Source organism: Triturus cristatus, chromosome 3_2 (genome assembly GCF_964204655.1).
Source record: "Triturus cristatus chromosome 3_2, aTriCri1.1, whole genome shotgun sequence".
Taxonomy (NCBI): domain Eukaryota; kingdom Metazoa; phylum Chordata; class Amphibia; order Caudata; family Salamandridae; genus Triturus; species Triturus cristatus.
Window position 1 is genome coordinate 230,915,233 of NC_140584.1, and position 22,166 is coordinate 230,937,398.

General features: G+C 40.7%; 1 protein-coding gene across 1 annotated transcript in view; it reads right to left on the minus strand.

Annotated features, from left to right (window-relative positions):
* LRP1B (LDL receptor related protein 1B) overlaps positions 1-22,166 on the minus strand; it is a 3,634,433-nt gene that overhangs the window by 1,934,172 nt on the left and 1,678,095 nt on the right. Inside the window, exon 18 of the mRNA XM_085647014.1 lies at positions 1,558-1,674. Within this exon, the coding sequence (XP_085503140.1) occupies positions 1,558-1,674 (117 nt within the window). The remainder of the gene's footprint in view (positions 1-1,557; positions 1,675-22,166) is intronic.

The window sequence follows — 22,166 nt, forward strand, 5'->3', positions numbered from 1 at the left end:
CTGGTCTTAACAAAGCCCAAATACAGGAGCACTCAGTTTTTTTTTTTTTCCTTGCAGTCTGGCACCACCATTTCTTTCATGGACATTGCCAGCCCTTGGACTAGCAAAAGATCCTGGCTGGTCTTAATGGGGCACTGATATAGGAGTGCTCAGGCCACCACAAGCCACACTCGCTCCTAGTCTAGCCACTTCAGTGAACCACCCAGCACTCACTGTCCTCCAAGGGGGAAACCTAATGAAGCCCCCGAGGTAGCCAACCGTGTGCTAACTTCCCCACCGTCCATTCATCTCCTACTGCCAGCTTTAAGTTTTTTTAATGTTATCCAATGTACACCTGATTCTGTCAGTTCTTTCCCTAGGTGCCAGCAGATGCCATTCTGCAAACAACAGTGGCTCTTCTGAAAACCGGCCTCTAGATCTGGAGCATGATGGGAGCACTCGCTGCCGGACATTGCTTTCTTGAGTGTTATTTGTTCTTTCTGAGATCTGAGTCTCTACTCCACTGTACCTCACTGATTAAGCCTTGAGCTGCTTTCCCGCTGCCCTGGGAGTCAGGGCTAGGTAGACTAATTGGCCCCTAGATTGAGAGGCCCCAGGACACCAGATGTAACAAATCACAGTAGTCACAGTTAGTGCCCAATAACTATGTTGCCCTGGCACCCTCTGACCCGAATTTGGGAAACCCCACATATGTTTGAGGATTCACTGAAACTGGTCAGCATAACCTCGTTACCCACACAGTTGCATTTCCTTTGTCAAAATTATGATGGCAGAATTCTTGTTTCAAATGCAAAGAAAGAGGTGAACAATATTAGTTGTCATTAGTTGTCATGGTCTACATTGTTGGGATAATTACCCTAAAAAAATAATTATAAAAGACCACCTCACTAGCTGCCTGCCTTTGTAAAGCAGATCTACTTTCAGCCAGCGCCCATACCCCGTTGACAGTTGTTTAGATATCCCCACTGTCAACTATTTATATCAAATCATGGCTTGTGCATTCATCGTGGCCCTGGATTACTAATTCTATATTAATGCATCATCAGAGGTGACAAACCAGCAGCTGGAAGACTTTCAGATAATATTGCTCAAGTTACCCATTTTTTCTAGTGTTGTCATTGAAATGGAACAAAATACTATTCCTGAAAGACAGAAACAATGAAAAACTGCTCTCTTCCTGCTGTATCTTTCAAAAAACAAATGTCCATTAAAATTGTTTCTGGATGAGTAATAATTGCAAAATGGGGTTATATGTTCTCCATAGAACAGTGGGTGCATGGACTATCCTGAAAAAACGCCATTTGATCCTAGCTATCCCTGCATCTTTATGTCAGACTTGCAAATGTGTACCATCCAGGCATTTTATGACATTTAAAACTTCCAAAATGCCCTTCAGAGAGCTCTCGTGGCCACAGCTCTGGCTAATGTACCTCTCTCTGTTGATAACTATGGAGACACCTGTTGTAACGGCTAAATTAGGTATGATGGCACGCAAAATTTGAGAAAGGATCTACAATGTAATTTGAATTTGCACTACAAAGAAAAAAAAAAACTTACCGCAGTGTGTTGTTTCATCAGTTCTGTCCCCACAATCATCCTCTCGATCACACAACCAAGATCTTGGAATACAACGTCCATTCCCACAGGAAAATTGATCAGTTCGACAAGTCCTTGCTGAAAAGGATAGTTATTTTTTTGGGTGAAATATGAATGTAAAAAGTAACACTTAGACCATTTAAAAAATACAATATAAATATTCACAGACCTCAAAGACTCTTGAAAGTATTGGTATGAATTAAATGTTTTATGCTATTTAAAAATGATACTCTGCATGTGCTGCCATACCAGCTGGATGCTCAGTGAGCTGAACACTTGATTCTGAGAATTGCAGTGTTGTGTAAGTGAATGTTTGAATCCCGGCAAGGAGACTCTGCGTTCATTGCTGGGAGTATCAGTAAATTGAGTACCATAATTTGGGCAATACCAATATTTACTTTTTATAACACTACAAAACTGCTGAAATGTTTTGTAAAATAGTATTTAATTGAAATTTGTTTATTGTGATAGCAAATGTTGATATGTTTGTTTATTCGTTTAACAGTTTTAAAGAGCACTGCCTGAGCCCTGGAGTATCAGAAAATGTTACAAGAAAAATCAGGAAGTGACTGTAACATGTAAAAAACAAAGTAACTCCTTCAGTACTATTTGCACTCACAGACAGATCAAACAAATGCACGCCTGGCTATAGAAGATACCAAAACTTTGCAGGATATTGGAATAACTAAGGGACTTATTTATGAGAGGCACAGTTTCTTTGTCAATAATTTCACTGCAAATGCTGCAGTGATATTGGCATCATCATAATCTTTATTTTTGATGGGTTTATTACAAACACAACAGACAGCAATCATAATGTAGAAAAAGTTAGAATAGGACAAAAATACAGTAGAACACAGCAATGTTTCCTTAGAGACAGTGGGGACAAATTACCTATTAACACAGCATTGCTATAGGGGATATTACCCTCACTAATCATATGTAGACACATGTGTGCACAGTGGTTCATAGAGAAACACACATACCATTCTTTATGGGTTATAAAAATGTAAAACAGAGACAATGACTCAGTCCATACATAGATATTAGAACAGGGGGCCTTCCACCTAAACACAACATTTCGAAGAATAAAATAGAACAAAAATTATCATACAGTATTAGATAGGATTAAAAGGTCACAAAATATATTTCGAACATCTAATCCATAGGGCCATCAGAAATGTTGCTACACTAAATACTACTACTCTCCTAGAGTAAGTGATGAGAATTCGGAGCACCTCAAGATGGTGTCTCGAACAAATACACCTGAATAGGGAGATAATTCACTTAGACTTCGAATTTTTGCAGAAGGGGCAAACGAATAATAAATTAACCAGAGATTCAGGTCCTCCTTTGCATGTATTTGATCATCAAATGGTGCTTGGTGTCACCATCTGCCACAAAACACCCCAGTAGGGAGTGTCTTTTATCTAAATTGCAGGAACAATTTGTGCACCATAGCTGGGACAATCTCATCAATGGTGTGTTTATATTGTCCCACAGCTTTGGTCACACACTCCATCTGGATGAATTCCCAGTAAATTTCTTTGACCTTATCTCTAGAAATCTGTGCCATCTTCTCCGGTCTGTCCAATATACTTTCCACCCAAGTTTCTTCAGGAGTGCCTTAAGGGAGCGCAAACAGCAGATTTTGCTCACACATGGGGACTGCATAAGATCCATGAGGCCCAGATGGTAGGAAACAAGTGCTTCAGTTGACCATGCCCGATGCCAAAATATTAGGAGTCTACACTCTATTTTGTGAACAATATTCCTTTGAGCCATATCTAAAAAAGCTAGAGTTGAAGGGCTCTGACAAAGAAATGCTCAATCACAGATAGCTGACAAGTTTTCCCACACCCCCACAGTGAAATTATCAATGATGCCATAGGAGATGCCATGAGTGATGCAATATGTGGAGTAGTTATCAGTATATGGCGAATGCGCACGTTATAGTTACCTTAGGGCACACGTTATAGTTACTTGAGATAATTATAACTATAACTACTGAATTTCTATGGTTTTGTGTGTGAAAAATCTGAATCTAACTATAATGCTTTTCAGTCACTTTCAAAGGTTTTTAAAACTCTATTTCCTAGCTATAACATCCCTGTACCCTTTGTTTTTTTCAGTGAATTCCCATGTTTTTTAATGTTATTTCCTAACAGTAATGTCCCTTTAACCGATGTTTTTAGTGAAATAAATCTACATATATATATAGTCACTGAAAAAACCATAGGTTTCAGGGGCGTTATAGTTAGCTGGACTTTTCACTCGTACAAAACCATAGAAATTCCCCCGTTATAGTTAGTTCAGCTAACTATAACTCGCGTGCCCGCAATGCACTGCTGATGACGTCACATATTACATCACTCATGACATGGTCAGTGACATCACTCATGACATCACTGATGACATCTCAAATGACATCACTGATGACATCACTGATGACATCATCCAGTGAATGTGTGTTTTTCTGAAAATTAAATATGTTTTATATATGTATATCTCAAGGTTGATAGAAGAATAAATGGGTATATTACTGTCTAAATGGATGATTTCTTTTTAAAAAATTGATTGTGTAACTGACTGATTAAGTGTATCATAGTGAATACATGGCTTAGTGAGTAATATTTAAATATGTAAATATCTGTTTCATTTTTTCACTTTGTGTATAAGTGGCTGCATGGGTTGGTGAGTAGCTACATGGGTGTCTATATAGGTTATTAGTTGGTTTTTTGATTATTAGTCTGAGTGTCTGCATGGTTCGGTGGGGGGTATGACATAGTGCATAGGTGCATGAATGAGTGACTCACTGTTTGTATGTGTTGAACAGAGCATATGTGCAGGACTGCATGGGTGGATGTGTGTGTGTATGGGTGTGTTAGTGAGTGAATGACTGTCTCAATAGTGTCTTTATGAGTAACTACATATGTTTAAAAATAGTATATGTGACTATTGGTTTATATATGTGAGTATATGTGAGAGTGAGAGATTGAAAGAGTTCCTGTATGAATAAGTATGTATTTCTATAAGTGATTGTTTAAAAGACTAAGTATGTGTAAGTTTCCGTAGAAGTAAGTGTGGTGGTGTGTGTATAACTGTATATGCAAGTAAATGTATGTTTGATTCTTTATTAGCATGAGTGACTATGTTTGTGAGTAGCTCTATGGATGAGTGGCATTGTGTAACAGGATGTATAGGTGTATGAGTACATATGATAAGTGAGTACATGTGTGAGTGACTGTATAGGACTGTTGGTGAATGAGTGGATGTGTATGTGGATCTTAGAATTACTGAAGAGGTTGTTGTAACTGTTATTGGTATGTCCTTTGTTTTGAAAATTTTAGTCTCTATTTTTGAATGCGTGTATCAAAGGTTTTATTAGGGTGAGAGGAGGTCTGCCACTCTATCACAAGGATGATGTCATCAGTGATGTCATCAGTGATGTCATTTGAGATGTCATCAGTGATGTCATGAGTGATGTCACTGACCATGTCATGAGTGATGTAATATGTGACGTCATCAGCAGTGCATTGCGGGCGCGCAAGTTATAGTTAGCTGAACTAACTATAACGGGGGAATTTCATTGGTTTTTTACGAGTAAAATGTCCAGCTAACTATAACATGTGTGAAACCTATGGTTTTTTCACTGAATTTCCAAGGTTTTTTAAATGCTATTTCCTAACTATAACGTGTGTGAAACCTATGGTTTTTTCACTGAATTTCTAAGGTTTTTTAAATGCTAATTCCTAACTATAACGTGTGTGAAACCCATGGTTTTTTCAGTGAATTTGCAAGGTTTTTTAAATGCTAATTGTTTTTTTTTCTTCTATTTTTTTTAACTTATTTTTTTTTTATTTTTCTTACCTTTTATAAAGACTATGGCTAAATTTTTAAAATTCTTTAATATGTTTTTTTTTTAATATATTTTTTAAAATAAACATGTAAAATTTATTTGCAGTACTTTTTTTTTTTTTTTTAATTATTTTTTTAGTACGCGTACCGTAAGCTTACGGTAAGCGTACGGTTTTCGCAACGCTCGTAATTTTTCTACGCTGCTTGCGTATAGTTACGCAATTTGCGTAGCCGCGCGTACTCCGCGTGGGACGCGTGCGCGCGTACGCTACACGCGCACGTTACGCGGAAGTGTCGGGTAGTGTCTGTTATGCGCATGCGCGCAAGCGCGTGTCTTTTTTACGCGCATGCGCACTTTTGACGTAAGCGTACCGTAAGCGCACCGTAAGCGTACGGTAGGTCATGTGATCATGAAACACAACTTTTGATTGGTTGAAACTACTTTCAGTTCTAGAACTCTCCTACACCACACCCATTCCCCTCATTTCTGCTTGTGATCCCTTAGGAGAAGGAGCTGGGTTGTCTTTGTGATACGATGGCAGAACAGCAGAGCTCTTCTGAGAGTGAGGCTAGCACTAGCAGCACTGTTTTGAGGCAGAGAGCGAGGAAACAAAAGCCCTCTTATGTATGGGGTTATTTTACTTTTCCTGAAGGCCAGCAAAAGGTGAATGCACCCTTAGTAACTTGCAAGCTGTGTCAGCGTGTACTTTCAAGAGGTAATCCTGACAGGAAGTATTCCTTTGGGAATCATACCATGAAGAGACACCTCAAGGATGTACACAAAAGGACACATGGTCATCTTTTTGGAGGTAACTCTTCAGAAAGACAAGCAAGTACATCCACAGCAGCTCAGCCTGGACCATCATCTGCAGAGCTGACTCCTTCTTCTGCAGGTCAGGTGAGCCCTTCATCTGTGGGGGGAGCATCTCCTTTTGCTGGCCCTCTGGAAATGAACCCTCGATTTCGGAGGGTTGATATTCAATGCGCCTTTTGTCAAGATCTAATTTGCCATAGGGAGACCAGTGTTTCCCTAGTGAACAACAAAATAGATCAGCACACTTGTCGCTTTGAATAATTTTCCCATTCTTTCTTTCCTCTGTCCCTGCATGAACACAACGGTTATTTTAAGAGCCAACCTTATCTTTCATCTTTTTTTTACATATGTTTTTAAAAACTTTTTTTTTTTGTTTTTTTTTACCGTACGCGTACGGTGCGCGTACTTTTTTTTTTTTTTTTTTTAAAAACACTAAAAATCAATATTCACATTACAAGGTCCTTGAGAGACTACAATTATTATTATTGACTTACCATACCCACTCAAAAAAATATTTATTCATTTGTTTTTTAAAAAAATAGCTTTAAAAATGGTTCTAGTTTTCGAAATTTTTCTATATCAATCTGAAAAAAAAAAAAAGTATTAATATTTTTAAAACATTTTATAATACAGTACACATATTTACATATTTTTCAAAAAATATTTTTGCCTTATTTTTGCTGTTTTCAGAATATATTGCCTTAGTGATGCTGAATGTATTTGCATTACAGACTGAAACCTGAAAACCCCACTCGCTTGTAAATACTGTGCATGATTCCACAGGGAAAGCAGATGGGTGTGTGCTAAGAGTCAGCTTCTGCACCAAAAAATCGCTCCCCCTTTTTCCTACTAATGCAACTGTGAAATCACCAGAAAAAAACGCAATAAATCTCTGCCTGTAATTCCTATTTCCACACAGAGTCATGTTTTCACATTAGTCCCAAAACGAAATTTCTTTGCCAATTTAAATGCACACTTACTGCTCTTTTTTTTGGCAAGTGAAAATCACTTTTACAGACTGACACATTATGAAACCACTTTTTTGATTTTTTTAAATGCACATGTCCAAACTGCTTTTTCAGACCACCACCATGTGTAACCTGGGTGGCTGCCTACATTCCAGCAAGGGCAACCAGCCTTAGTGATGCTGAATGTATTTGCATTACAGACTGAAACCTGAAAACCCCACTCGCTTGTAAATACTGTGCATGATTATACATGGGAAGGAGCTGGGTGTGTGCTAAGAGTCTGCTTCTTCCCCCAAAAAATCGCTCCCCCTTTTTCCTACTAATGCAACTGTGAAATCACCAGAGCAAAACGCATTAAATCTCTGCCTGTAATTCCTATTTCCACACAGAGTCATGTTTTCACATTAGTCCCAAAACGAAATTTCTTTGCCAATTTGAATGCACACTTACTGCTCTTTTTTTTTGGCAAGTGAAAATCACTTTTACAGACTGACACATTATGAAACCACTTTTCAGTTTTTTTAAAAAGCCCATGTCCAAACTGCTTTTTCAGACCACCACCATGTGTAACCTGGGTGGCTGCCTACATTCCAGCAAGGGCAACCAGCCTTAGTGATGCTGAATGTATTTGCATTACAGACTGAAACCTGAAAACCCCACTCGCTTGTAAATACTGTGCATGATTATACATGGCAAGCAGATGGGTGTGTGCTAAGAGTCTGCTTCTTCCCCCAAAAAATCGCTCCCCCTTTTTCCTACTAATGCAACTGTGAAATCACCAGAAAAAAACGCAATAAATCTCTGCCTGTAATTCCTATTTCCACACAGAGTCATGTTTTCACATTAGTCCCAAAACGAAATTTCTTTGCCAATTTGAATGCACACTTACTGCTCTTTTTTTTTGGCAAGTGAAAATCACTTTTAAAGACTGACACATTATGAAACCACTTTTTTGATTTTTTTAAATGCACATGTCCAAACTGCTTTTTCAGACCACCACCATGTGTAACCTGGGTGGCTGCCTACATTCCAGCAAGGGCAACCAGCCTTAGTGATGCTGAATGTATTTGCATTACAGACTGAAACCTGAAAACCCCACTCGCTTGTAAATACTGTGCATGATTATACATGGCAAGCAGATGGGTGTGTGCTAAGAGTCTGCTTCTTCCCCAAAAAAATCGCTCCCCCTTTTTCCTACTAATGCAACTGTGAAATCACCAGAAAAAAACGCAATAAATCTCTGCCTGTAATTCCTATTTCCACACAGAGTCATGTTTTCACATTAGTCCCAAAACGAAATTTCTTTGCCAATTTGAATGCACACTTACTGCTCTTTTTTTTTGGCAAGTGAAAATCACTTTTACAGACTGACACATTATGAAACCACTTTTTTGATTTTTTTAAATGCACATGTCCAAACTGCTTTTTCAGACCACCACCATGTGTAACCTGGGTGGCTGCCTACATTCCAGCAAGGGCAACCAGCCTTAGTGATGCTGAATGTATTTGCATTACTGAGTCCAACCTCAAACCCTTAAACTATTCTTTTTTTTTCCAGTACACCTTAATTTATCGTGAAAACATAGTCCATATTATTTTACATGTTCCTCACATTTAAATTTCTCCCAAAACAGAAAATGATAAACGCAACTTCAACAAAAAGAATTTCCATTTCTATTATTCATTTCTTAATTTACCATATACATCTCCTCTCAAACTTTATCCTCACCTTTAAAATTAGTTAGTTGTGAAAGAAATGTGGCACTCAACCAGCAGATTATCAGAGCCAGGATCTCTGTTCTGTTCACCTCTCTCCTCTCAGCAGAACCAGATAATGGCAAACTTTCCCTCTATTTTTCCACACATATACATGTAAGTTTCAAATCTCAGTGCTTCCCCCTTTTTTTCAAATGTAATCACACATTTCTATTGGTTGAAAACCAACCCTTTTCCAAAAGTACCCTGCCCCCAACTTGACTTCTGCCTAGTACCCTTCCCCCAACTTGACTTCTGCCTGCTACCATAGCAACAGCTCATGGAACACTGCTGTGTGGAGTTAGGTCAGAAGTTCGCCACACAATGTTTCAATTCCACAGAGCAAGAGTGCTTGACTTTTCAAACCTAACAGCAAATCCATAGTACTGTTCTTTGGTAACACATTTTTTTGTACCAATACAAAACATGCTTCTATTAATTTACACATACAGCCTAGTTTTTATTCTAGAATGGTATGAAACAGCCAATCAGTTCTTTTTGTTTTGTAAAAAATATGTATGCCTCCATTTCCAAACTGTCTTTCTTTTCATATTGCCATTCTACTGAAAGACACCTCCTGAGTGCATCCAGTTCTCCTTTGAAGATGTTCACAGTGTGGATTGTAGGGCACAGCTATGTCTTCTGGAGTGAAAAGTTTGCAGAGAAAACAGATATGGTGAGAGACCTTGCTTTGCCAAATGTAGACATTAAATGGATTGGTCAGAGAGGGTTAAAGTGGCACCAATTGATGCCATTGGTGAAATCCTTCATGCAAATCCAACACCCTGACCTCATAATAGTGCACTGTGGTGGCAATGACCTAGGCACTTTGACTGGGGTAGGTCTGGAAATGCTTATGAAGGACACCTTTGCACAACTGTTTTCACTTTTCCCTAAAACTGCCTTTGTGTTTTCCAACATATGCCAAAGGCAAAAATGGAACTGGTCCAATCATTTCTGTCCGCAGATTGACAAAGCAAGAAAGCACGTCAACAAATCTGTTTCTGCTTTCCTCCGTGACTATGGTATGGGTGCCATTTACCACAACAACTTGCGTTATGACATGCAAGACATTTATAGAGGAGATGGTGTGCACTTCAATGATGAAGGGAACAGAGTCTTCCTCTTGAACCTTAGACTCTGCATCGGTACTTACTTGTAGGTACCACTAAAAAATCATTTCATAAACACAACGGCTCTTTTTAGAGCCCCCTAATATCTAAACACTTAAATCTGAATTTCATTTATTTTTTTATTTTTTTTTTCTACCGTACGCTTACCGTAAGCTTACCGTACGCGTACCCCGTGAATTTTTTTCAAATCCATAAATGTTTTCTTTGTACTTTTCTGTCCTTCTTTGACCCCCTCACAAATGTAAGGGGGTCTGTAACTCTCCTCATTGCCCCCTTTTCTTGTTTTCACTCTTTTTTTTCTGAGTGAAACACACAGAATGGCGGCCGCCGCTTCCTGGTTTCGGCCGATTCGAATGTTTACTAAGATCTAACAGCCAATCAGAATCGCGCTCGCGCACGCCACCGTACGCGTACCGTAAGCTTACCGTAAGCGTACGGTAAGCGTACCGTAAGCGGGCTCAGATATATATATTGATTTAAAGGCTATTTTCTCAGAATCTACTGAACAGATTTACACCAAACCTACAAAAGGCACTTCCTTGACATAGGGACTACCTCTCTGCCAAATTTCTAGTAATTCTGTTCAGCCATTCGGGCTGTAGCTCGTTCTAAAGGTCCTATGGAAAAATGCATGGGAAAAACGCGTTTTGGGACCCCCCTTTTATCTCAGCCCCCGCTTGACGTATCCCCCCGAGACTTTCAGGGTAGGAGCGGAGCGTAGCGCCCCACCTATTTTGAGAAATTCGCGAGGATTCATCGACCGGCGCCAAAGTTATTCAAAATAGAATGTTGCGGATTTCCTATGGAAAAGGGGTCCTAACTATAACTACCTACTGGCGACCGCCAGTAGGTAATATATATATATATATATATATATATATATGTGTGTGTGTGTGTATGATATTTTTGAATGTCTCTATAACAATATTAGTGTTAAACAATATTTTTTTTCCTGATTATATTGTGCTTGCCAATATAAGGATAGAAAAAAGATATTTTGGTAAATGATATTTTTTGACATGTTATTTGTGTTACACGATATTGCTGATTTTTATATTGTGTCAGTGATTTGTTCTCTGGGGTGATAGATAAGGGGATTTTTAAATGGGTCATGGTACATTTTACTGAAAGCAATTAGAAGATACTCACACTATGAGACAGTTCAATAGTAAGATCTCTACAATGGATGGAGTCTTTGAAGATTACCACTACTCCTATCCTGTTCCTTTTGCTCTGTCTAGGTGAATGATAAAATATATTTTTGTTTTCAGGCAGTCTCAATTACTTCTTCAGATGCAGATACCCCCTTTTCTCTGTGGCACATTGGCACATTCCTCTGCTGCACCACATAATTCCTTTGGCTCTCTCATTCACTCACCCATCTCTACTCATCTCCGAGCATGTAGGTGATCCAGCTCTCCCTGCTCCTCCACCCGCCTATGTATCTCTTTCCTTGGGCTGGTGAGTTTGCAGGAGTATAGAATGTGTTCAAGCAGGACTTCAAATCAAAAATGGGAATATTTAGGAAACTATTGATTTTGGTCTGGACTTTATGCAGCACCCAAGTCTCAACCGCCAGGGTCCTGAAGGTGCATGGGTTTTTGTGATGCAGTTGGGTGTCCATGGTGTCATGTCACCAGCAGGAAACAGATATAATGCAGTAAAATCTGTTCCTTCAACTATTGAGGGGGCCATAGAGCAAGTAGGTCAGTGAATATATAAATATATTCACTGAAAAAAAACACAGGTTTCAGGGATGTTATAGTTAGTTGGACATTTCACTCGTACAAAACCTGTGAAATTCAGCTGTTATAGTTAGTTTAGTTAACTATAACTCACGCCCCCGCAATGCACTGCTGATGATGTCACATATTACATAACTCATGACATGGTCAGTGACATCACTGTCGTTGGCCCCCTCCTGAGGCCAATATTGACCCTGGGAACCCCACTCCCGGGTCTGTGCCTCTATATATTTATTTATTTTTTAATAAGGGTGGGGGGCTGCGTGGACCCCCTCCTGGGCCACTTCTGGCCCCGGACACCCCATCCCCCGGGGCCAGTCCTTTGCATTGTGGGAGCCCCAATGCCCCCACGGTCCCGCTGGCTCCCTGCCTCCTGTGGGAGCCAGCATTGCTTTTGAGCAAGGGGAGTTGCTAACATGCAGCTCCCTGTAAAGATCTGTTCAACACAAGTAGAGTTGATAATCTTTATTTGTAGGATAGAGATTCAGGTACCTCCAGCTTGCTCCACAACCTTCCCAGCTCCAACTCCTTACTTCAAAGAACAACATTCCGTTCCTGGCAACAAGCCTTACATTCTGTCTTAAAGAGATCCCCACATATCTTCCCCCTATACAGAATAATAATGAAGTTGAAATGTGAAATATAGCCACATAATAAATACAACAAAATGCAAAATTACATCGGCCGTGCAAACTCTCAAGGAGCTTGACATTTAGCAACATTCCCAGTACTCCAAGCAGATCCATCAGCTAGAACAAGGACATTTTTCTTAACTGATCTTACTTGTATAGGTTGCGTGAACTTACTCTCCCCTTTAATGACAATTCCCTCTCTCCTTACAGCAACCCAATCACCTGCTTTAATGTCAGGATCCTTCACTCCTTTTCTCAAATTATAATTATTCGCCGCACTTTCCTGCTGCTTCACTACACCATCTTCCACTGCAGCACGATCCACCCACACACATTCTTTGTTTCTAAGCCATCCAGGAACTTCTTTAACTCCAGGTTCACGCCCTTTCAGAGATATAAATGGAGAAACTCCAGTAATTGAATGTGGTGTTATTCTGTATGACCACACTAATTTCTTAAGTTCCTCAGACCATGATAACCCATTAGATATTGAGAGTTGGATGTTTTCCATTAGCAGCCTATTAATTCTTTCAACCAAACCGTTAGCCTGTGGCCTGAACATGGCAACCTTCTCATGAACAACACCCAATTTACTGCGAAAATCTTTCATTCTTTTGGAAACCAACTGGACTCCATTGTCTGATACAATTGTCTTAGGTATACCTTCATTCATGAACGTCCTTTCCATAAATCCAATGACTTTCTCAGTCTCAATACAGTCAGTGGATTCTACAACAAACCACTTGGAATGATAATCCACAATAACCATTAAAAACCTGCTTCGTGAACCAAGCTTGGAATTGGGACCCAGAAAATCAATTGCTAATTTCTCCCATGGGCGCTTTGGGAAATCCACACAAGCAAGGGGAGGATGCCTTACAACTTTTGTTTTATCGCTGCTTGCACACGCATAACAGTCCTTCACAACTCCTTCCACGTCACTGTCCATCCCCGGCCACCAAAAAGATTGCCTGACTGGCCTCTTCATCATATTTCTTCCTAGGTGTCCTTCATGAGCTCTGCTCAATATTTTATGTCTTAGACCAGCTGGTGTCACTAATTTGTTCCTCCTCCACAACTTCCCCTCACTTACGCTCAGTTCAGATTCAACATGATAGTAGCTCCTGAACCGTACATCTTGGCAGCAATCATCACTCCATCCTCCTGATACACAATTCATAATTTGCTGTAGTATCTCATCACTTGACATGGCAGAATCCCACTCCTCCTTATCAAAAGCTTGCACTTCACTACACCTGATCACTTCCACGCTATCTTCTAAGTCTCCATCAATCACATCCACCGGCATTCTAGACAAGCAGTCAGCTACTACATTTTTTAAGCCTTTCACATACTCCATTTCGAAATTGTACTCAAACACCGATAGTATCCACCTAGAGATCCTGGGAGTCACATTTCCTTCCAAACCTCTACCTCCTCTAAACAAATGCACTAAAGGTTTATGGTCTGTACGGACTTTAAAAGGCAAACCCCAGACAAAATATCTGAAATGCTTCATTCCCCAACAGCACGCCAAAGCTTCCTTTTCAATCACTGAGTAAGATACTTCTGCTCCTTGCAACCTTCTAGAAGCAAAACCGATAATCCTTTCCACTCCATCATTCACTTGGGATAAAACTGCCCCAATACCTACAGCACTAGCATCGGTGGTGATAAAGGTTTTTGCATTAACATTAAAATGTCCAAGAGTGGGTGCACGAAGAATACCACATTTTACACAATTGAATGCTTTCTCACATATATCCTCCCATTTAAATGTAACTCCATTCTTCATCAACAACCTTAATGGTTCAACCATCTCTGTAAATCCCTTCACGAACTTAGAGCAGTATTCTGCCAAACCTAAAAAAGATTTGAGCTGATCTTTATTGAGGGGAGTAGGAGCATTGTTAATAGCTGACACTATGCTTTTTTTAGGCTTTATCCCTTCTTTGGATATCTTGTGTCCTAAGTAGGTTACACAATCTTTCTTAAGTTGGCACTTTTCTCTTTTTATAGTCAAACCATGACTTTCCATACGTTTTAATACTTCATACAATACTTCGTCATGATGATTGGCATTTTTTCCTACTATCAATACATCGTCTTGGAAGCACAAAACATTTTTCATATTGCCAAATATTCTTTCCATGACTCTCTGAAATACCGCGGAGGCAGACGCCAAACCAAACGGCATCCTACAATAGCGAAATGCACCCAGGGGTGTTACAAACGACGTAAGGTGCCTTGATTCTTCGCTGAGATCAATTTGGTGGTAGGCCGCAGACATGTCAATTACACTAAAAATTACCCCCCCACCCATGGCAGTTAACATTTCTGAAATATTGGGTAGGGGTTGCCTGTCGACCCAAATATTTCTATTCAAATCGCGCAAGTCAACACATAAACGAATTTTGGCACAGCCATCCTTGGGCGCGACCACAATGGGCGCCAGCCATTCAGAGGCCTCAATTGGTTCAATAATCCCTTCCTGTAATAGTCTGTTGAGTTCCTCTTGAAGGGGACTTCTCATCAGATGTGGGACATTCCTCACTTTATGAACAACAGGCACTGCATTCCTTTTGAGAATGATCTTGTGAGAAAAATTTACCAACCTTCCTAACTTGTTAGAGAAAACTCTAGGAAATTTCTCCATTACACCAGTCTCATAATCCTCAACATTATGAACAACTATGGATTTAACGGGTTCAATGGCATTAGGATTCAATATTATTCCTAAATCTTTTTGATGGCGCCAACCCAATAAATTGGAACCTTGTTTCGTGAGATAGACCCGCCCATAGACTTTCCTTCCCTCAAAACCAATCACCATCCACTTCACACCCAAAATGTCTATGGTCTTACAACCATAACCTACTGCTTTAATGTCTGACTTGCCCCAGGACATTATATCGTTTATGTTACCCCACACCTTAAGATACATGTCTTTAGATAGTAATGTGTACAAACTTCCTGAATCAACTAACATTCTCACATCATTTGAATCCAAGCTTATGATGGAGTGTGGTTTCTCTAGTTTATCCGTGCTTTCAGTAATGACATCCATACTACTCATAGCGTAGGAACCTTCTACATCAGAAATCGAGAAACCTTCAACACATAACATGAATTCTTGAATGTTTTCACAAGTGTCGTCAACTTCATGTACATATTGAGTTTTGGAATTACATACTTTAGCAAGGTGACCTCTTTTCCCGCACGCCCTGCATAATGCATTCCTAGCCATACACTTAGTGCTTGAAGCAATGTGCCCTGGAGCACCACACCGGTAACATTTAAAGACACGTGTGTTAGTTCGTGGAATCATTCTACCAAAATGTGAAATCTCAGGGGGCTTATTGCCATACTTAGGTTGCAGTTTCTCCACAGGTTTTACATTATTCGTCTCATTGACACTCGTGAGAGTTTCCGATCCTTTAGAATCAACCCCTTTTGATATCAATTCTTTTGACACATCCTTAGGAACAATCGAATTGGTGCATTTGTCCATTTCTTTTATCCACAACTCAGTATGCTCAAGACCTTTTGCTATTTGAACTGCTTCCTCTAATGTAGAGTCTTTAATAAGTAACTTTTCTCGCACCCTTTTGTTGTTAGTATACCTAACAATCTGATCACGTATAAGTGAGTCTCCTAATCCTTCAAAGTGGCAAGTTAAAGACAAACCCCTTAGCGCGGCAACACAGCTTGTAATGTCTTCATCTATCTTTTGCACACAACAGAAAAATTTGTGTCTTTCTAGCACAGTGTTAATTTTAGACACAAATCTCTTTTCTAGCATTTGCATGCTCATGTCATAAACATTAATTGGTTGCCCATCTCCCACACCCAGAGATATTTCTGGAAGATCCTCATATAGACGACGACCCTCAACCCCTAAATGGTGGAGCAGAATAGCTTGTTTGCGTATTGGCCCATATTTATCCGCACCTGTTGCTAAAACGTAGGTTAAAAACAACTTTTTCCACTCTTTCCATGGGATTGGAGGATCACCAGGAGTGGGGAGAAAAGAAGGAGGGGCCGCAATACCCTGATCACCCATTGAAAATGAAAATAAAAACAAAAAAGAGTAGAGAAGTGTGTAAATTTGCGCAATATCAATTAAATTCAACCTTCAAAGAAAGAATAACCTTGGTGAAAACAACACGTTCCTTTTACAACCTAAAGGGGAAAAAATAGTGTTAGTGAAAATAACAGGTTAAAATAATAAATTACTGTACAGGTTGTAATGTCCAGGCTTCGTGTGCATCCACTTGCTTTTCTTATCTTGATGAAACGATTGTTTAGCGGGTAGTAGTAACTCTTGGTGAGCGCGTATTGCAGTAATTTCTAGAGGAAATTGGTCACAAATCCATCCCAACTTCCTAAAATGGCCACCGTGATGCGTGGTTACGTCCGGTATTTTCTATAGGAAGTTGGGCAGAGAACTAACTAACGTGCTGTGATGCCGTGATGAAGAGGCTGTGGATGACGGAGTGCTTGTGGCTCGAGGTTCGTGCTCGTGGCCAAAGTTCGTATAGGTGAGAAATCCTCGCGGGTCTGTTTTGAAAAATGCTAATGCAGTCTCTGGACAGTAGCGATGACGATGACGATGTCTGGAAACAGCATTCAAACGCTCAACATGTCCGATGAAAAAATTCCCCAAGCACCGAAAACATCTGAAACAATGTTCCGTTCAAATCCCAGAGTCAACACCAGCGCGCAACATCCAAAATAATGTTCCGCTCAAATCCCAGAGTCAACACTAGCGCGTTAATTCTATAGACCACAAACACTTGAAGGTCAACTGGTAGAGTACATGTAGCACTTTTGAAAATACGGCAAATTCGGCAAATTCGGCAAATACGCAGAGAAGGTGTAGATTGAATGAAGATGAGCATGTAGTTTCTCAAGTAGAAGCGGTGGCAGAAAGTAGTAAGGAAACAGGATTCAATGTACATACCAATACCCATCACAGAGCAGTTGGGTCTTTCCAGAGAAATCCATTTAGAAAAAACGTTGGGTTCTTCAGAAATATGAAATACATATCAGAAGTAGATATGTCTGTTATTCTTCCAGGGGTGGAGGTACTTGCTGTCTGCCCCCTGCGCAGATTTTCTCTCGTCGCCAATGTAAAGATCTGTTCAACACAAGTAGAGTTGATAATCTTTATTTGTAGTATAGAGATTCAGGTACCTCCAGCTTGCTCCACAACCTTCCCAGCTCCAACTCCTTACTTCAAAGAACAACATTCCGTTCCTGGCAACAAGCCTTACATTCTGTCTTAAAGAGATCCCCACACTCCCCTTGCTCAAAAGCAATCCTGCTTTGCTTCGTTGAAGCAAGAGCATGTTTTTCTGCTCTCGCTTCAACGAAGCAAAGCAGAGTTTGCTATGGCAGGGCAGGAGGTGTGCTCCCACCCTGCCATAGCAAACAGCAATGTCCCCGGGATGGGCACCCCGGGACATTGCAGGAGCCGGTCCTGGGGGGTGGCGGTCCCCAGGGCCATGGAGGGCTCCAGGAGAGGGGCATGCAGCCCCCCTTCCAATGCATTTAAAGCCCCAGGGAGGTGGTGGTCCCCGGGGCCCAGGGGTCCGTTGCAGACTCCCAAATTTGAATATTAAGTGCCCCGGGAAGGTGGTGGTCCCCGGGTCAGTGTGGGGGGGCTTTAGCTCCCACACTAATTATTATTTATAGCCCCGGTGAGGTGGCGGTCTCCGGGGCTCAGGGGGGCCTGCGAGAACCCCTGCCCATTTACATGAATGCCCAGGGAGGTGGCAGTCCCCGGGGCAACATGGGGGGTTGAGACCCCCACGCATTTTTTTTTAGAAGCCCTGGGGAGGTGGCGGTCCCCGGGTTTGCGGGGGAGCGCGTGCCCCTCCGCATTCAATTTAATAAGCCCTGGGGAGGTGGAAACCTTCAGTTCGAGAAATACTTGTTGCAAGCTTAGTTTTGCGAGAACATCACTTGTAGGCCGGCAGAAGAATGTGCAGAAGTGAGATTTTATTACTTATCTACTCTCCAAAAGACACATGCAACGCCATTGCGGCCAAGGCTGTACCATGAATTAAAAAGAATGTATTCCTATGGTTGGCTACGATAGCAAACAGCAAACTGCTGTGAGATTAAGATGTCTGTACAGCATCATGAATAGCCACTTACAATGAAACATTGATGTTGCTCCCTACAAATGCTTTGGCTGGACAAGTAGCCCGCATTTCTGTTTCTATACTGGCCCTTATACTAGGTTCTTCTCCCATGGGGTGATGCTATGGAGAAGGGAGACACAAATTCCCCCACCATGAGTCACTGCTTTGAAGCCAAGTGGTGCATGCCTGCAGCTGCCTGCGCACTCCAATGTGTGACTTCCTTTGTCAGCACTGGGTTAACTCACTCAAACTCACAAACACGAAACAAGTGGAAGCACTATTTTATTCTGTGACAAAACACGTCGCTCAAGTCTTTGAACTTCCACACAATCATAACATTCTGATATGTGTAGGACTCTGTATAGAGTGGCTAAGAGCTAGTTGGGCAAAGAGAGAGAGAGTGGGTGAGAGAAAGAGCAGGGTCCTGAAATAGGGATATGTTAGACAAAGAATAAGGGATAGAGAGCCCGAGAGATAAGGATGGGGATGGTCAGATCCCCATATTCCTGCACTTCAAAACAGATTTTTCCACACAACCACATCCATATTCATTCATATCCTGACATCAATTTAGTCTCTAAAAATGTATGTTGTTCTGTTATAGTCTTCTGCATTCCAAGGAGAACATATATACATTAACTGCCAGATATATTAACTAGATATATTAACAGTAACTAGTAGACTTGTTGGAATAAACTGGTAGGCTACAAAAACATGTTGATCTTGTACTTGACGCCCCTAATTGCAAAGTGAAAGAATTCTTGAGTTTTTCCTTAAATGTTTCTGTGCCCAGGCACTCTTCACCGGTTTGTTTCTGAGCTCAGCCACCGTTCCCTGAGGTTACCTAACACTGCAGCCCACTGCACAGATAATATGTTTTCCTTTTAAATTGTTTGTCAACACTTTCTTTTCTTATCAAAGAACTGCTAATGCCTCAAAATGTGCCTTAAAGGCTGGATATTAGTGCAGTCAGCAAATGTTTCAAGAACTAATATTGTAGTTGACAAGAGTGTGAAAATACGTTCAGCCATTTTCGGTTTGCTTCGGAGAAAGGTTCTGAAATCTTTTTCTTGTAAACAAAGTAATAAGTCTAATGGAACACATTCCCACCTCTGCCCTCCCTTCACAGCATAACATTCACACAGTACCTACACTTGGGGGAAGTGCTTCTACTGCGCGATTTATCAACAAAGAGGGTGGTCACATACATTCGGCAGCCACTTTCAAATTTTGTTAATTATCCGCTAACTAATAGAGTGTAATGCATCATTAGCCGTTTCCATTTCCGTACTAAAAGATATATTAAAAAATAGCCAAGTAGGAAGAAAAGGAGTACAAATGAAAAATGCTGGCGCGAAGAAGAAAGCCACATCTGAACAGTGGTTTTTATTTAAACTAAAACTAATTTTATATTGGGACGTATATTCAATCTGTAATGAAACAATTCAAATACAAGGTCAGCAGATCAATATCTCACAGGTCTCCATCCGCTTTTATCAAACAGGAAATCTCACAGTGAACTTGTGAAAACCTCCCACGCAGAAGAAAGGGACGCCCCACCAGCCAGGATTAGAGCTCTTCTAACTGAAGGTGGAAGTCTTTTTTGCACATTTAATACATCAGAAAAATACACAAAAAGTTCAGAGAGCTAAAATAGGATTTTCATAAATGTTTCCTCGTAATATTCTGGCTCGGAACACTGCCTATGTAATTGAATTCATAAAATATTTGGGAAGGTCACTTGTTAACAAGGTGATGCACGTTATGCAGCTATTCTAGATAGATGTGCATTCATGTGCAGGGTCAGGCATGAAGTGCGAGCGTTTTTTTTTTTAAACTGTGCAGTTACTTGGACAATAATGCACCTATTATTGAAAGTAAGATTGATAGTATTCATATCTAAGACCCTGATTACAAGCCATGCAGAGTGCCTGGTGTTCCAACACTTTGCTGGGTGTTGGAACACTGGACATGATTCTTTTTCCGGCTGGTAATTCTGGCTGCTAAAATCACATGAAGCCTCGGCTGCAACAGCAGTAGCACAAGTGAAGCGTTGCACTGGAAAGTAAATAACAAATGAACCATTTTTACCAGTTTGCATTACCTTCGGTGACTTTGCACTGGCACAACGTGCTGATAAATCTGCCCCTTCATTTTCATTTGCTCAAGCAGCCAAGGATAGTAATACAATGCGGTATTCAATGGCATTGGATCAGTAAAAGAAGGGGCTTATTTACAAGTCCCTTGCACCAACTTTGCGTCATTTTTAACATGGGAAAAGTGACGTACGGATGGCGCAAGGGGCTTGTAAATCTGCCCCGAAATTTCTAAGTACAGCCACTTGGCTGGTTTGTGAACATTCCAAAGATCTCTGCATGCTATGGACTGTTGAGTCATTAAGACAATGTTATCAATCACTCATTTGGGAAGGAAAAGGGAAAAGAATGTCAATCATGAAATATGTAAAGCCAACGATTCCAAAAGAATTTGGGGGCTCATTTATGAGTCCTTGCGTCACTTTTGCGCCGCCAGTGCGTCACTTTTTGTGACGCATCAGCGGCGTAAAAACTGGACCTTGTTGCACCATATTTACAAAGTGACGCATCTAGGTAGATGCGTCACTTTGTAAACCCCTGCGCTACATTATACCTGCGTCAGGTATAATGTATGCAGGGTGGGCGTTCCCACGTAAGTAAGCATCGTAGAAGTGACGCAGTGAAATCTACGAGATTTCACTGCGCCACTTCTAGGGTGCAAATGCGTCAATATCTTGCGCCTGCCTCACAGCAGGCGTAAGACTGACGCAGGCCCTTTCACATGGGGCTTGCCCCATGTGAAAGGACACATTGCTGGAGTTGCGTCACTTTTGTGACACACTCCAGCAATGCGTCACTTTTGCGCCTACAGATACGTCAGAAATACTGACGTATCTGTGACTCCTTGCGACATGATGCGTCATACTGTAAATATGACGCATCATTGGAGTCGCAGGGAGGGCGCAGTGAAAAGTGACGCATCACTGTTTTCACGCAGTGATGCGTCACTTTTCATAAATGAGGCCCTTGGTATTTTAATAGACTGAGCTTCCATCAAACATAGAGCTTGAATGCACTGCGAACCTTAATACTTGGACTCAATATCTCATCTTGCTTTATGTGGATTCCACTATGGGCAGTTTTGACTTTCATGTCATGCTGCTGTGTGAGAATGATCACAACAAGTTTATTAACACATGAATAATTATTAAGATGATAAGAATCTCTGAGATAGGGGATGCTCCAGACACTGTGGCTTGCCATCAGCTCTTTTATGGCTTGATAAACATTTATGGGGTAAATGTTTATTTCCATGTATAAGGCAAAGTTTCCAGAATGGCTCTCTCCTGGATTCTTGGAAAGTGTTGATTCTCCAACTCTTGTGTAAGCAATGACCATTCCACAATCCGAGCAGCTACAAGTTTATAGTCTTACTCAATTTTGAGGCAAAGAACTATGCTAAACTTATTTTGGGGAAATT